Genomic DNA, 16,131 nt, shown 5'->3' with positions numbered 1-16,131 from the left:
ATATGTAAATATTTTGATAAAATATTGCCATACTACAGACGTGGCCAGTCTGGTGCTCGCACGTGAAATGACGAACTGTACAGAATCATTCATTTCGGTAGTTTCAAAATTAACTTTTCGCCCCAGCACACAAAACACTGTTTATGGTACAAAACAGCCGCTACCTCACAAAACCATATCAATGGTAGTCTTAGATAATTCAATCAAAATAAATTTAACTCCCTGTAGATTTCGTTTTTTTTTTGTGTTTTTTGTTGTTGTTGTTGTTTTTTTTCATTCGATAATATCATTTATTCAAGGTTAGAGAATGACAATAGTTTACAATCAACAGGAAACAAATTATAAAAATGACTCATAGGTTGATATCAATAAATTCATAACAAACAAATTATTAAGGAAATCAACATAGATAATTGCCAAAAAAGTTTTATTGAAATTGATACATTATATCAACGACGACAAGAGGGTTTTATACATAGAAATAAACAGGTTTATTCGCATTGTACAGTAATATGACACATAAAAACTATATTTCTAATACATTTGTATCTGTGAACAGAATAAAGACTAGAACTATTTTTTTTCTTGAGGAAAAGTTCTTCAGTCACTGTTAGTTTAAAGTATATACAAATTTATATTTGTTGGATTGTGTTGGAAGCTATAAGCTTATTGAAACACTCTCGGATCCGTTTCTGGAACCAACCAGTACTAAGCAAAGAATGTGAAGTTTCTTGCTCAAGGAAACAATGGCTTGCCCCTGACAGGGTTGGAACCAACGTGGTCCTTAGATTACAAGTCCGACGCGTTAACCAATTGGTAAAGCCGCCACTGTTAGTTCTTGATCATTATTCATTGTTTATTCATTTGCTAACGCCACGGCCCCCTGCTAGCTCCTGGTTTCTTTAGTGCTAATTGAGTGTTACTCCGCTTGTTAATTGATTGATAAGCGTCTCTAAGGCTTGTCCCAGCTGTCGGTTTTGGACGTTTAGGCATTACTTCATTTGGTTCTCCTTCAGTTGCATACTCCTCTGGCATTGTATAGATTTCTGGCCTCTTCTCTGAATTAAAAAACAACAACAGTTTTCTCGTCAAATGTTCTGTGATATGATTTTTAATCACGATATAAAAATGAAATTAATGCGCTCTACCAGTTAACCTTTTGTCGAAAAATTTACAATTTATTGTAAAATGACAAATGTTAATTGGTCAAACGTCGTGCTCTAGATTTAGGATGATTCTTATCAAGATATATATGCTAAATCTGAAAAAATTGACACTCTTATATAGCTTATGTCATAGCATTTTATTTACATCATTCGGGCATGTCAGTTTTTAAATTAATAAATTTTTGCGGACGCCCATCATAAGTCAGGTTTAAACAATCAGTGTTGACCTAAAAGAGATGTTAAATCTTTTTTCAGTTAGGTGGATACTATGAAACACTTGATTATAATACAATGAATATTTTTGCGTCAAATATCAAATAAAGTATAATTTTGTAACTATTTTTCTCTAATTCCAAATTAATACCTTCTGAATCCGAGGTTTTGGCTAATACCAGTGTTTTACTTCTAGGTAATCTAGTATTTCTAGAAATAACAAGATTATCTATGGATCCCCTTCTTGAATTAGCTCTTGATGGCGGTCTCGATCCAGCTCTAGACACAGATCTTGACTCAATTTTAGACGCCTGTCTAGACAAGACGATACTTTTACTCCGCTTTGACAGCGGTGCTGGATACACACCGTTGCTTCGGAGTGACAGAGCCGGGCCACGTATACTAGATGATATTGTACTCTTGTCGTAAGATATTGGATATTTGCTTTTAGCTCTTTCCTTAAAACTATTGGCTGCCATTCTTGTGGTCAGAAAGTTCTTGGTTTTCGATTTCAATCTTCCACCGGTGCTGTTTGTAACGTTTGATGTACGGGCGCTTCCGTTTGCAATAGAGCCGTTTGATCCGGTCACAGCCGCTGTGTGTACAAAACGAATGTGAGATTAATTAAAGCCATTTAAGCATTACAAAGTAATGACAATTGATAGTGAATGGTGGCCTGTTTGCCTTTTTGTCTTTTAAGTATTTTTAATATGTACACTGTGAAAAGCAGGGTTATGTCGATATCCAATTCTTTGCATATCTTTAACATAATTATTAGTATGCAAATGTGGTTAAAGATTCTGCCATTGGTAAAAAATAAATGCCGGGAAAATAAATCATTTTCCATAATTCTCTTTAATGCCATTCAACCGTATGATAAAAAGTTGGTTTCTAATCCATGCAAGCAGGTTCTTATTCATGCATGCTATTTTTTATTGTTGTAAGTGTCCCTTTTCGTAGTATATACTGTCTCGTACATATTATTAGATATTAATCCAGTCAAGTTCAACTCCTCTTAATCTATTCATAAATGATACGTTAAAAAAGGATAATATTGATATGATTAAATATCGGTATTAAAATATTATTTTCAAGGTATTTTCATGTTACAGTGAGTTGGTTCAAGGAATGGATTCTCGAGTGTCTCAATAAACTTATACCAACTCAATCGAACTTAAACAAATTCATATCAACTAAGTGTACTATTTTAAATTCATGAATGCTATCACCTTCTGAAAAGTTCCTACTTGTATAAGGTTGTTTCTTTCCAACTTCAAATTTTGTCCATGTCTGTGCTGCTAGGTTAAGGTTCAACGACTGTTCTCCCAGAATATCATCACCACCTCCATCTATTTATATAAAAAATGGGAAATTCTATACAATAAATAATCATATATCTACCTGCCTTCTGAATACAATCGTGCTTTTATTTATTTTTCTGCATATATGCAGAACGTTCATGAATGTGATTGCCTTTGCCATAAGATTGTGGTGTTTTTTTGTATTTGTAACCTGCCAAAAGTTAAATATATATTTTGCTGATTGCCAATAAACTGAAACCAAACATGATACCGAATATAAAATCATTAATTGCTTCTCTAAATGTATTGGATGATGTCATTTATTCACCAACACTGTTCGCAAAAGTGTAATCGCGGACTGATTAGAATGCCATAATCAAAACAAAAGTCAGGATCACCCGATCAAGTTTCTACCCGTTATTGTGGTTACTTTTTCACATTCTATTCGAGTTTGTTTGCCCCACAACTTAGTTATGTAGTATGGTAACATTCTAGGCTTATAGCCGGTTTGTTTAACATTTTAAAACCTAGCAATAACGAGCTGTAAGCAGAATGCCTTACACTGTAAAGAATATCTTTAATACTTGTGGTAATTAAACTTATATAAATTCTTCAAGGAAAGAGGTTAGATACCAGTGGCCTGTTGAATACGAAGTTGTTTACGTCGTTTGCGCTGATCCGAGATTTATTGAAATCAATCGAAACTCTCATGAATCTTTGTGCCAATGGAGTTACAATGTATAAGGGACCGACAAATCTTCTGGACAGGAAGATTCCGCTGTCACACACTTCCATGTTTTACACGATCAAACATGTCTCATATATTTGACAAAAACATGAAATAAAGGATTTTCAACTCACTATTTTTAGTGGGAGATGACTTTTCGAGGAGATCTCTTTTACGATCTAAATACCCGTTTTGAAGACCTAACGAAGCCGGTGCATCAAGTTTTAACGACATCTCTCCCAAAGGATGGTCGGCTGAAACATTAATAAGATGACTAATTAATATCATTAATAAAACATGCTGGAAGATATATTAAATTGTGTACGAAATAGTTTTTCCCCCCGAGTGTTTAAATAATCAATTGAAGATTTTAAGAAAATCTATCAAAATTTTACTTTATGTCTGACGGGACACAACTTGAATGCTTTGGTTGGTTTTTCTGCTTTTCTATTTGCTTAACAGGTTTTCCTGGATAACTAACCAGTGCTTACCAATTTCTCCGAAAGTAACAAACTACTAATCCAATTCACACACGCAATTTGCCCTTTTAATAAGGCAGTGTTCGTTCGCCAGAAAGCAACGTTCTCCAACAACTTCTGCAAACCTTGTCAGATTGAAGGGAAACTAACTATTATCAATTGCAAAATATCACTATAATTCTTTCTTTCGTCGTAGGAAGAAACATATCTCTATCACTTTTGCCATAAATGTGGCACATGATTGCCGACATTTCACCACGTGACTGAAAGTAGTTCCAATATGGCGCCTTCTTAAGTCAGAAGTCTATTGCAAAAGCATAATATCTAAAGATATTAGACTGGTTTCTTCAGAAGACATCTTAACAGAACAATGCAAACGAGTGAATTCAATGACACCAACATACGAACTGACAAAAAAGGTAAATGATAAACCAACGTAAAACGTATTTACCTCCAAAAAGCGGCTCTTTTAATCTGGCTTTTCGGATTTCTCTTTTCTTCAACCACCAGACAAGACAAAGGCATGTTAATATGAAAATTATAAGAAGAATAACACAAGGCAGGAATATATATAGCCAAGTCCAGTTCGTGTTCTTGGTCTCTGTGTCCAGTAAACCTATCAGAAAATAAAACCTAATAATAATAAATGGTAAATTAAAGAAACATTAATTTTAATATTCGTGCATAAATCAAGTGAAGCACTTAAAATACCACGATATGAGCGAAAAGCAAGACATACATCAAATGGTATGATTATAAATCATGGACAAATATTTCCAGTCCCGTCATTTCAAAAAAACTCAGTGGAGTCCTTTTGAGTTTTCTTCTTGTACAAATAAGCTCATAAATTGACCTAATTTAATATTGTTCATGTTATTTGAAATAACTGGGTAATCAACTCAATATCAACTTAAATTTCTTCTGTCTACTCTAATGGTAATAGAATTTGGTTTCTTTAAAGTCCTTATTTGGGCTTTCTGACATCTCAAATATAAAAAGGAAATTTCAGGTATATCATTTTGAAATTTGAAATATGTAGGTCTTAATGATATTTAGTAGTTATTAAAAATACTCAGAAGATCTTCTTCCGTTACTATCTTCATCCTTTCTTTGTAAAGTATTAAACAACATTGTCATATTACAAATACACATTTGATTTTGTATTGAATCTATAACCAAATGATGAATTTCGTGAATTGTAATTACCCTAGTATTGTGGCACAATTTCTTGAAAAAAGATGTGCGAAAAAAAACACACACACACACACCACGCATGTGCAGTGAAAATCGCTTTATGTGTGCTGTGTTCAATTAATTGTTCATAGGAAATATTGTCAATGAAATCCCATATTTGTAGTTTACCCTCCGAATCACGGCAAGGATCCGCATTGAATACACTAAAGCACAGATGAGCCACCGCATCGTTCCTGGGCAAAGTGTCAAGTAGTTTATCAATACTAGATGCCTTTACTTTCGCAAGGAACCGATATAACTTCTATAATACCAGAACAGAGGTACAGTGCAAATGACCGTAGAAAAAATTTCATGATCACAATAAAAGTCCAGTTGCTTGATTCACAGTGTGACGCTCAACCAATTGAGCTAACCGGATAGAACATGCATATTCTGTTACGTTTCACTGCCTTAGAATGCTAGGAGAGTTGCCGTCTGCCTTTGAATGCTCAACAAAATGTTGTCTGTTAACAATGCCGTCCGTTTTAGTTTTGAATTTTATCAAATTTTCTTGAAAAAAATAAAGTCGAAAGTCAATCAGCTTGTTACATGACAATCCATCGACAGTTACGACTGCGTGAAAAGTGTAAATTACAAGCAAGATTTTGACGCTGATACCGTGAATACATAGCAGCTTAAACCCTCAGTAATATTCAACTCGGAAATATTCAGACCCGATTATTCCGAAAGGCCAAATGCGTGTACATGACTGTTACTGGTAAAAACATTCATTATACTGTTAGATCAGATATTTTTGCGAGGTCAAAATTTTGCGAAATCAGCATTTCGGACTAGCTCGCGAATTTCTTCTTTCAGTCCTATTCAGTTCATATAGATGTATGCATTTTATAGCGAACATTTATTCTCACAAAAATCTTTAAATGGCAAAATTTCATATCTCGCAGAAACTTCTGAATATACAGTAAATCAATAGTGCATAAGCCGAGACCGTGATGATTAATATATACAAGCCAATCTGTTTTAACCATATCTTCTTTCCTTACATGTATCTGAAATATAAATATTTAGAAATTACAGTGCAACCTCTGCACAGAAGAACACACTGTGGGAAAAAAGGTTTTCGGTTGTTCCTGAGAGATGGTGTTCTAATAAAGTTAAATTTATTCTGAAGTCTTACTTTGGGAATTACATATAGGATTGTTGTAAAGAGGGTAACAGAGTGCCGCTTGGAATGGAAATTTGACACTAGTCAGTCAACAGTGTACAGCCTGGTCAAATTGTACGGATGTCCAGGCTGTCCTGGCTCTCTACTGGTAGTATCACCCGGTTCCAGTAGGGTAAAGGTATTCCTTATGTGTATTCCGTAGCTTTGCCCAATGGTCCTTAATATTGAAATACATGTACGTTCAAAATCTTTTTTTAAAATGAAATGAACATCAATTTAAAGCTTTAAACCTCTATATAAATGTTATGATTTAAAAAGCAGACGATTAAAACGTATACATAAAGATAATAATTAATTAACAAGGCAAACGACATACAAGACGCTGAAAGAATCATGGTGGCTCCACCTGCCGGAAATGTTGTCGGTGATTGAGCAGCTACACACTCTGTTTGTTTCATGCTCAAAAAAACGGTGCCATTGCTGGCCTGGGTAACAGCCTGGAAAAAAGCATCACGATAACATAATTAAATGTATTTGATTTGAATGATTGATTGTTCGATTGATTGATTGATCTATTTATAATTGATATGTAAGAGTGAGTCGATCGTCCGAAGGCCCACCAAATGCGTGTATATGCATAAGTGTAAAATAATTTAAGCTTGACTTTTCGATCGTGGCACAAAATGCTATATTGTTTCTTTTATTGTTTTAACTGAGATTTTTAAATTACTTACTACAAAGTTCACTGATAGTATCATAACTTGTTACTAAACTATACATATAACTGGAACTTACTATGCAAATGAACGTTGTTGAAGGAGAAACGTCAAGGTTGTACAGCGAAATATAATAAACATTAGAACTAGAGTCATACACATTGGCAATACATCCTAATTCACCACCAGCTGTAAGTAAAACAATTCAATTCAATTGTTTTATTCAATCAAAACACATGTTCATATGAATATAAACAGCTAACAAAACAACAATAATATCATCAAACATAGGTGCTAAGTAATTACGAGTCCAATTACAAAATTGACACAATTTTAATACTTAATATGAGATATGCTATATGAAATTGTTCTTATACTTTTATTTATATTTATTATTTTGTAAATTAAGCATGATCATTACAGTTCATTAGTTTTTCCAATTTGTTGGCATTTTAGTGTCAATAATATAATTTTTAAACATTTTTGTTCTGATTTACATTCAAGCAAATAATGAAATTCATCACCAATAACGATTTTATCACAATGAGTACAGGTTCTAAGATTTCTTTCAATACAAAGATGGCGGCCCGTTTCTATAGTTAAATTGTAGTTCTAAATTTGCAAAGATATTTCATATATAAGATCAACAAAGGTAAAAAAAAATCTGGATACGGGAGATCACTCGAGAGCAAAGAAAATATAAGAAAAATCTGGCATCATGTCATGCTTATTATGAATAATAATTATTAATAAAAGATTACGTATACGACTGAATTATAGTTAAATATAAATAATGTTCTATTTTATTGATTGTCTGTTTTTATCTATTTCAAATAACTTAAACACTGCATGAATCTGATATTTACGAAATAAACTGAGCTTTTTTTCAAATTAAACATATGAGCCGCGTCATGACAAAACCAACATAATGGGTTTGCGACCAGCATGGATCCAGACCAGCCTGCCCATCCGCGCAGTCTGATCACGATCCATGCTGTTCGCTTTCAGTTTCTCTACTTGACTTTGTAAGCGAACAGCATGGATCCTGATCAGACTGCGCGGATGCGCGGGCTGGTCTGGATCCATGCTCTTCGCAAACCCATTATGTTATTTTGTCATGACGCGGCTTATATATTGTCATCTTACTTGAATAGAATGGATTGATAGACGAGCAGCCAGTATTGTTTACTGTTATCTGTGTTCTGTTTGAATTATCGCAAGAATTGATGTAGGCTCCAGTACCCTCACACGAGGTCCCTGTAGAGTCCGTGTATGTGTAATTGTAGGACCCAAGAATGGCATCTGCGCACATGACATTATTTACGGCATCTATCTCAAAACCTACAAATTTGAAACTAGCATAAAGCTTTATAATAACATGTTTATTGTTTACGTTTGCAAATTTGAAAAACAGTATTCCGTATATTAGTTATTTAATGGCGTTGATTGAAAAGAAAAACGCATGGTGGTTGATCACGTGACATTTATTTCCGGTAACAGTGGGTCAACACAAATGGCCGAGCCCACGACTTAAAACAAAAGTTAAATTTGCTTGGTTTTTTGTTACATCTTTCAATGTTTGAATGGTAAACATAAACCATGTTCCAGGCAAATATTTGCCGATTCTAATGGTACATAACTTTCCATCGAAACTGATTTACTTTTCCCGCTATGGTTGCAGAAATTTTTCTTTGCGGCAATAGTTTTTGTGTCACAATTCCTGCAAGCATATCAGGAAAAGAACAAAAGTTACATAGAAAAAAAATTGTACAATAAAAATTGGAAATATTTGCCTGGAACGTGCAATATGTTTATTATTCCGATGTCGAACGACAGAAAAAAGCAAATATTGTTCAAGTCATGGATGCGACCGTTGTCTGTGACACAATTTTACCCGAGATGACCCACTCTGATACAGGCGACATTATCTATAGTTATGTGTGAATTCGAAGACAAACATATATTTTATGGAGAGCTCCTGTTTGAGCATTATAAAAAGTAGTCAGCTTTAATATTGGAATCGTGATCTCTGTATACTATCCTTAACTATTCTTTGAGCACAGGAAGACATATCATGTGCCGGAGAGGTAAATCTTGTGTCGGATAAGCCGTATGTGTTAGGTACCATTGTTCGACCTAGCCTGTGCTTCTTAAACTGACCTTGGACAATACATAAAATTAGGGCATACCGTCTTTTATCATAATGTTAAATTCGGCTGCATCAAGCGTTTCTATGCACACATCAGCTGACGTAAATGAACCATCTGGTAGACCAACTAAACGGTAGCCATCGAAACCATTCTCTGTAGCTAAATATAGAACTTCCTGTGTTATAAATGCTAAACATGTTTAAACACGTGTATCTGACACTAACAATGAAAAAACATTTTATTGTTGGATGTATACGTATACTATATAATACAATTTTATGACTGGCACCTGTACAAACATCAGAAAAGCGTGTCAATTGGCAACCAGTCATGTTTTAGTGTGGACAATGAAAACTGCTTAAGGTAGCGCTTTTTGAAATCATGATCTGCAATTTTCGTTTATTTCTTTACTGCAGTAAAATTATTTTCCTTTTTACGTTATACGTGCCTTGTTGCAGCTGAAAAAAAATGGCCTCGTATTGTCCTGGTCTATTGATCACAATACATACTGTTTAGCCGGTGCTTATGGTCATGGGGGTGCTGCACATTTTATCGTCATAAGCACTCAATTTAATCGTGTTTGCAATTTTCAAACATACATCTACAATATCGGTTTGGCATGCAAGATTGAAATAGGATTACAATTATACCAGTATGAAGTTACGTTAAGTATATTTCATCGTATTGACTAAATTTATACTTATAAAAATTAAAAATAAATAAACACAAAAATTAAAAAATAGTAATATGAAAGAATGAGACTTACGCGAGTTCAGATAGTAGTAATAAGAATATGCACTGGTTCTTCGCAGATCTAGACACATCCACATATATATAGGATTGGCTAAACTGAACGTAGGAATTGTAACCTTTGACCTGAAATATTGGCATAATGATTTCAAGAAATTTTATAATCAAGATGACTTCGTTTTTATGCTACAAACTGTATACAGTAAACTTAAATGACGTCATGACGAAACAATGTCATTGTTGTGGATCATACATGTAGTTATAAAAAATAGAAAGGGCTATATTATATGCAAATCAAGCGACGCCCTGAGAGAGAAACAGATTGAATGTATGTATTCTAGAGGTCTTTCCGCCCTTGCATGTACTAAAGGTAGCATTAAGCTATTGGGTACGGGCCACTGATCTGCCCTTCGAACCACGAAGTAGTGGTGATTTGACTCTATGCAATTTATAGTAGTTTTCGCCGAAGGAATGAAATAAAAGTAACTCGATGTACAGAGACAAAAGAGATATAGAACGTAAGTAATCTTTGACATTATGGAACGGTCGGAAGGTAGTTCCTAAAAGAGATCACATGCCATACATAGCCTCGACTCTCGCACTATTGTCCTGTAAGTTGTTGTATCCCTGTTCCTTGCATACAGTGCTTTCAGCACTTTGATTAGGCCTCGTAGTCGTTTTAGGCGAGATTAACGACACTTTAAATTGGCGCTTATTTCACTTACAATTTTACGGAACATAACAATAAAAAAATACGAAAACCAACTGTAGAATATATTGCGTTCCGGATATAAATCGGCACTCCATTTCGTTTGCAGTGACGGTCTGTCCAGTGAACGTTTTGGAAAATGTGAGACTGGGTGACGATCCAGTGATGACTATTGTATCAAGGTTGGAACTCGTCCAGCTACCCCAAAGCTCTTCCGGGAGGGTACAATCCTGGGTTACTGAAAATAATGATAAGAGAAAGTGTAAATAATCGATATTGATATATACATATATGAGCCGCGTCACGACAAAACCAACATAGTGCGTTTGCGACCAGCATGGATCCAGACCAGCCTGCGCATCCGCGCAGTCTGATCAGGATCCATGCTGTTCGCCATCAGTTTCTCTACTTGTAATAGTGTTGGTAAGCGAACAGCATGGATCCTGTTCAGATAGCGCGGATCCACTATTCATTCATTTGTTTGTTTGTTTGTTTATTTATTTAATTATTTATCTATTTATTTATTTATTTATTTGTTTGTTTGTTTGTTAAAACATTTGTTCATGTCTTCTTAAAATGTCAAACATTTTAAAGTTTTTCCTGGTGTCCTAACATTTGTCAACCCTAGTTACATTGTTATATCATTTGTGTAACGATACTGCCGACTTCCCCCAAACCCCCCCCCCCCCCACGCACACACACAACACCCATAATTCATTTTAATAAAAATTGATGTCTGGACACGTTAGAGTTAACTTAAAGGCCCATTATTTGTTCTGTCTTATGTGTGATATGTTATGCTCATAGACAATACATACAGCAGAATCATCTTTTACAATGATGTTGCATATTGGTAATAATAAGTGCAGTTATAATGATTTACTATTTGCAATCCACTACCTTTAAAAGTAAGTATTTTACAATCAACGCTATTTTCTACAGGTGATAAGAACTTAGAAGTTCTTAAGCCATTATTACAACATTATACAACACATGTTTGCCTTTCTTGCTGGAAGAAAAACAAACAGATTATTTCTTAGGATAAATGTGCCTTTAATGTTCATGTTAATTTGATATTTTTCAACTATAAACAGCTTACGTGTCGTTTGTCCATGTTATAAAATAAAAGACTCGAAACTCCCGTGTTTAGCATGCAGGTTGACCAAATAAAATTGATACGATATAACTGAGCCGCGTCACGACAAAACCAACAGAGTGCGTTTGCGACCAGCATGGATCCAGACCAGCCTGCGCATCTGCGCAGTCTGATCAGGATCCATGCTATTCGCTATCAGTTTCTTTACTTGTTATAGGGTTGGTAAGCGAACAGCATGGATCCTGATCAGACTGCGCGGATGCGCAGGCTGGTCTGGATCCATGCTGGTCGCAAACGCACTATGTTGGTTTTGTCGTGACGCGGCTCAATTATTGATATTATTACAGATTATTTAATACACTTTCATAAAAGCATAAAACATGGTAAGGATGTCAATGGAAAACATGGAAGAGTAACAGAGATGCTTCTCCCAGCAAACACATGACGTTGTTTCAACGTTGCTCAGACGTTAGAGTCCGACGTTGGATAGACGTTGGAATTTAGTTGTATATGAAAGTTTTTTAGACGTCAGAATCCGACGTCAATCCAACGTCATAAAATGACATAAATCCAACCTATATGTAACGTATATACAACTACTTTCCAACCTATTCCCAACGTGAATCCAACCAGTTCCCAACATGATTCCAACCAGTTACTGACGTAATACCAACTAGTTTCCAACGTAATTCCAATCAATTCCCAACACAAACCTGACCCGTTTTCTTTAAATAATTCCCAAATAAAGAGAAAATACAAAACTTTCTATACTCGAAAAGTGATTTTATTATTCAAGAAAGTAATCATAAAAACAATTAAACAAACTATTTATGTAAAACTTACTATACAGTAAATATATATTTCCAACATAAATGCATAACATCAAAAAGGGCTTACTTTTAATAATTTATAGTGATAATAGAATAAGGTTTGATATTTATAAAATGTATATAAACTATTAAAATTTTAAAAAAAAATAAGAGCTACTTGTCTTTTCTAAATTGTTCAACATTTATCAGACCTCTTTCAGTCAATGCAATAATACACATTGTGTAATCCAAAATTATAACAAATAACAGTCAACAAATCATTTTCATTTAAAGGTCTACAGTATACATTAACTACTATTATCTATTACAACATATGTCAATTAAAGTTTACAACATGCTTAAAAAGGTTTTCTTTTAAAAACTCATAGAAAATGGAATTCATGGAAAATAAACCTTTCTTTTGCAGTTGATTTCATCGGTAACAAAATCGGATAAATGAGGGAAAATATTCCTTTCTGTCAAAATTAAATGTAACACACAAAACAATAATATTCACTTTTAAAGAAAGTAGGTGATTTTTTTTATCTTTTTTCTTCTAAAACTAACTTAAAAGTATTAAATTTGGAGATATACTCCTCCATGTGAATATTTCTGATATACTAAACGTTCACCACTGGATCCTGATTATTTTCATCTACGAAGACACTGTGTCAAATAATCATGTAAAAACTTGTTTTGAGGTTCAACTTGTCTTTTCCCCTTGAAACTGCAAAAAAGAAATAGAAATAAATAGGTGTACATAGCAACTTAAATGGTCTTATATCAATAATATTTAATTACTTTTGATTAACAGTTAATTTGGACAAAACAGAAATTATAGTAAATAACAAATTCAAAATCCATATATTACCTTAATTTGATGTCCTCATCATTCTTTTATGTCCAAATGTTTTTTCTGTCGACTGTTTTTCATGTATACAAATATATGCATTGTTATCAGCTAATTGTCATCAAACATTAGTGTCATTCTATAAAAAAACAAATCCAATGATTATTGACAAAAATTAAGTTATAAATTTACTTTGACAGTATACTTATGTTGATAGATCCCTACTTTGCCTTTTACGTGTAGATCTATTTGAATAACAATAGATTAAATCTCAAATATTGACATATGTTCCTTTGTTAACAAATACGTTGTGATGAAATACCTTTTGTAATCTGAGAGATTAAGGTCATGTAGGGATCTTGGCTTAAAATGACAACACAAATAAAACAAAATAATTGACAGAATTTCATACAATTTCTATATCATTTGAATCCCAAAGTACGAGTTAAATTAGGGCGAATCAGAACATGTTAATTAACTGGTTTAGAAATGAGATAATTGAATATCATGAAAATATATATTCCTAATGTAACTAATAATTTTTCAGTTATTATAGTATGCATGCAGTAAGTTTAATAATAAATCTACCTTCAAAAATATCACTTACTTTCTATTATGCCAGTTGTCTTCTATGATGTCCTTTGTCTTTGTTTGAATTTGAAAACAATTTGTTGTTGTAGCCTCGTTTTGAAATTCATCAAGTTTCCATTATTTTTTCAATTAATTTGAAATACTAACATTGTTCCTTTCTATTGTCTAGTATAACAAAAAAAAATATTTTAAAAATACAATGGATGTGAAGAAAAAAAATGAATAACAAAATTCGAATGATTATCTTGAACTGAAATAAGAGCCACCTATCGGGTTTATAAATCAGAACAAAGGGAAGTGACTCAATCAAGACTACTATGTTAGATTTCACAAACATCCGACGTCCTATCGACGTAATTCCAACACGTTGATACGACGTCGTAAATACAACGTTGTTTCAACGTTGTATTAAGGATTTTGACGTCGCGACATAAATCCAACTTAGATCCAACGTTGAAACAACGTCAGGTGTTTGCTGGGCTGTTTGACCACCAGTTGACTGCAGTAAATCTTATTTACATTTTAAAATAATTTTTGTAAACTTCACAAGCATTTTTTTCTCTCTTTTTTTCTCATAGTTTTTATCAAGATCACTCTGGTTTTAAAGGGTGGGTTCAAAAGTTTTATTAGCGTCGATGGTTCTACTTAAGCGACCAATCCGACCTAAATTAATGCCTGGAAGGGGGCACCTGAGGTCTTCCTCCAGCAGTAGTTGCTAAGATTTAAAAGATAACAACAAAACCGTATAACCTACCTGATAAATGCAATTTTAGAAACATGATTAAAAATCCAAATTTTACGTCAAAAATATTTAAACCTCCCATTGTTTTAAATGCTTTTAAAAATAATTTAATAATTTAAATATTTTATGTCTCGGTTTAAAGTCATTATTTTGTTTAAATCGAATATCTTTTATTTTTAACGTGGTGGAGATATGGCAATTATTTACATTTGCATTCATAAGATTTCGCTTTTTGTTTTAACTATCAATGATATTATATTTCAAGACTTACAGAAAGGGTCATTGATTTATATGTACGTTGTGATTTAAGACTTTACACCACTAAATTAGTATTATGGACTAGTTTAACTTTCCACTTGGAACTAACCATTGTTATGTTACAGGGTTCCAATATGTAAAAGCTAATTATGAGCAACCAACATCTACGAAATCCTTTAGCAACGGAAGCAGTATTTCGCACATGCGCGTTCTACATTCGACAAAAAGGGACGTATTATTATTACTTTTTTTTAATAAAAAAAACTTTAAAAAAATCTAATTATAAAAAGATTTTATTCGTATAATAAATGGAAAAGAAAAAAATATAACATGAGCAGACATGCTGGGTTGGAATTTTTCTGAGAACGTTTCTTTTTATGTATTCGATTCCGCCATAAAATATTTCACCTGATATAACCCACATAAAAGCATGAAAAATAAACTAATTCAGCTGGTTTAAGATAACTTGAATTTATTTTCAAAGACAATACATGGTAAATGAGCGTAAAAGGCTTGCGTTCAAGACAACAAACTCTTGAATTTGAGGTACCACGGGCAAGATTCCCTTTCTTTTTCCGCACTAACAAAAGTGTTAATTTTCACAAAAGCTGCATTGACCTTCATTGACCCTATATGTCATTATTTAATTTCATTCTGCAAAACAAAATTCAACATCATTATTCAAACATATTCTTGCAATAAAAACTTTTTCCAACCTAAAAACGAATACGATGATAATGTGTACAACTTTTTTATGACCCAAAGAATATTCCATTTAAAGTTGTGTAACCGATTAATGGGCCAAACGGTAACTGATACATTTAATCGTGATATGATCAAGTAGGTATATCGGGTCGTCTTTTATTCATAAAGGGCATTGTTTTTAACCCGAGGGCGTTGTATTTAGACTGTCTTATGTATGTCAAATAAAATCAATTGAATAACATTTATATACAGTACAGAAATCAATTCATTTTACATTTCTATGGTTCACAATTTGTCCCGTTTACTTTTTCGTTTGTTCGCTTTAGTGAAAGACACGGTTATTATGATCCACATCTAAGAACTTTATGAATTAGTAAGTGTCCCGGCTTTATTCATAAGAAGAAACTGAAGCCCTGCTACGAACTGAGGCCCTGCAAGGAACCGAGGTCTTGTAAGGAATCGCGGCTTTGCAAGGAACAGAGGTCCTGCAAGGCATCGAGACCCTGCAAG

The 16,131-nt window shown here is 33.6% G+C and overlaps 1 protein-coding gene and 1 long non-coding RNA gene across 2 annotated transcripts; both read right to left on the bottom strand.

The window, feature by feature from the left end:
• Positions 1-852: 852 nt before the first annotated feature.
• On the bottom strand, positions 853-14,882 carry LOC132755191 (uncharacterized). Its single transcript, XM_060746002.1, has 12 exons — positions 14,671-14,882; positions 10,628-10,808; positions 9,878-9,987; positions 9,151-9,270; positions 8,108-8,302; positions 7,041-7,150; positions 6,622-6,742; positions 4,338-4,502; positions 3,542-3,661; positions 2,627-2,728; positions 1,531-1,974; positions 853-1,058 (listed from the first exon to the last, which is right to left on the bottom strand). Exons 1-12 carry the CDS (start codon positions 14,738-14,740, stop codon positions 868-870), a joined length of 1,929 nt encoding a protein of 642 aa, XP_060601985.1. The 5' UTR covers positions 14,741-14,882; the 3' UTR covers positions 853-867.
• Positions 13,042-13,928, bottom strand: LOC132755195 (uncharacterized). The gene is made up of 2 exons (XR_009629176.1): positions 13,347-13,928; positions 13,042-13,202 (listed from the first exon to the last, which is right to left on the bottom strand). It is a non-coding gene; the product is annotated as an uncharacterized LOC132755195 (long non-coding RNA).
• Positions 14,883-16,131: the final 1,249 nt, after the last annotated feature.

Source organism: Ruditapes philippinarum, unplaced genomic scaffold (assembly GCF_026571515.1).
Source record: "Ruditapes philippinarum isolate M1 unplaced genomic scaffold, ASM2657151v2 ctg200_1_1_1_1, whole genome shotgun sequence".
In the NCBI taxonomy this organism is placed as follows: Eukaryota; Metazoa; Mollusca; class Bivalvia; order Venerida; family Veneridae; genus Ruditapes; species Ruditapes philippinarum.
This window is presented reverse-complemented; position numbering and strand designations above follow the sequence as displayed.

Coding starts and splice junctions, on each gene's coding strand:
- LOC132755191 (XM_060746002.1), bottom strand. CDS start 14,740: ATGGGAGGTTTAAATATTTTTGACGTAAAATTTGGATTTTTAATCATG. Junction 9,271..9,877: donor TTACTACTATCTGAACTCGC/GTAAGTCTCATT, acceptor TTCTATATTTAG/CTACAGAGAATGGTTTCGAT. Junction 2,729..3,541: donor GTCATCTCCCACTAAAAATA/GTGAGTTGAAAA, acceptor TTATATAAATAG/ATGGAGGTGGTGATGATATT.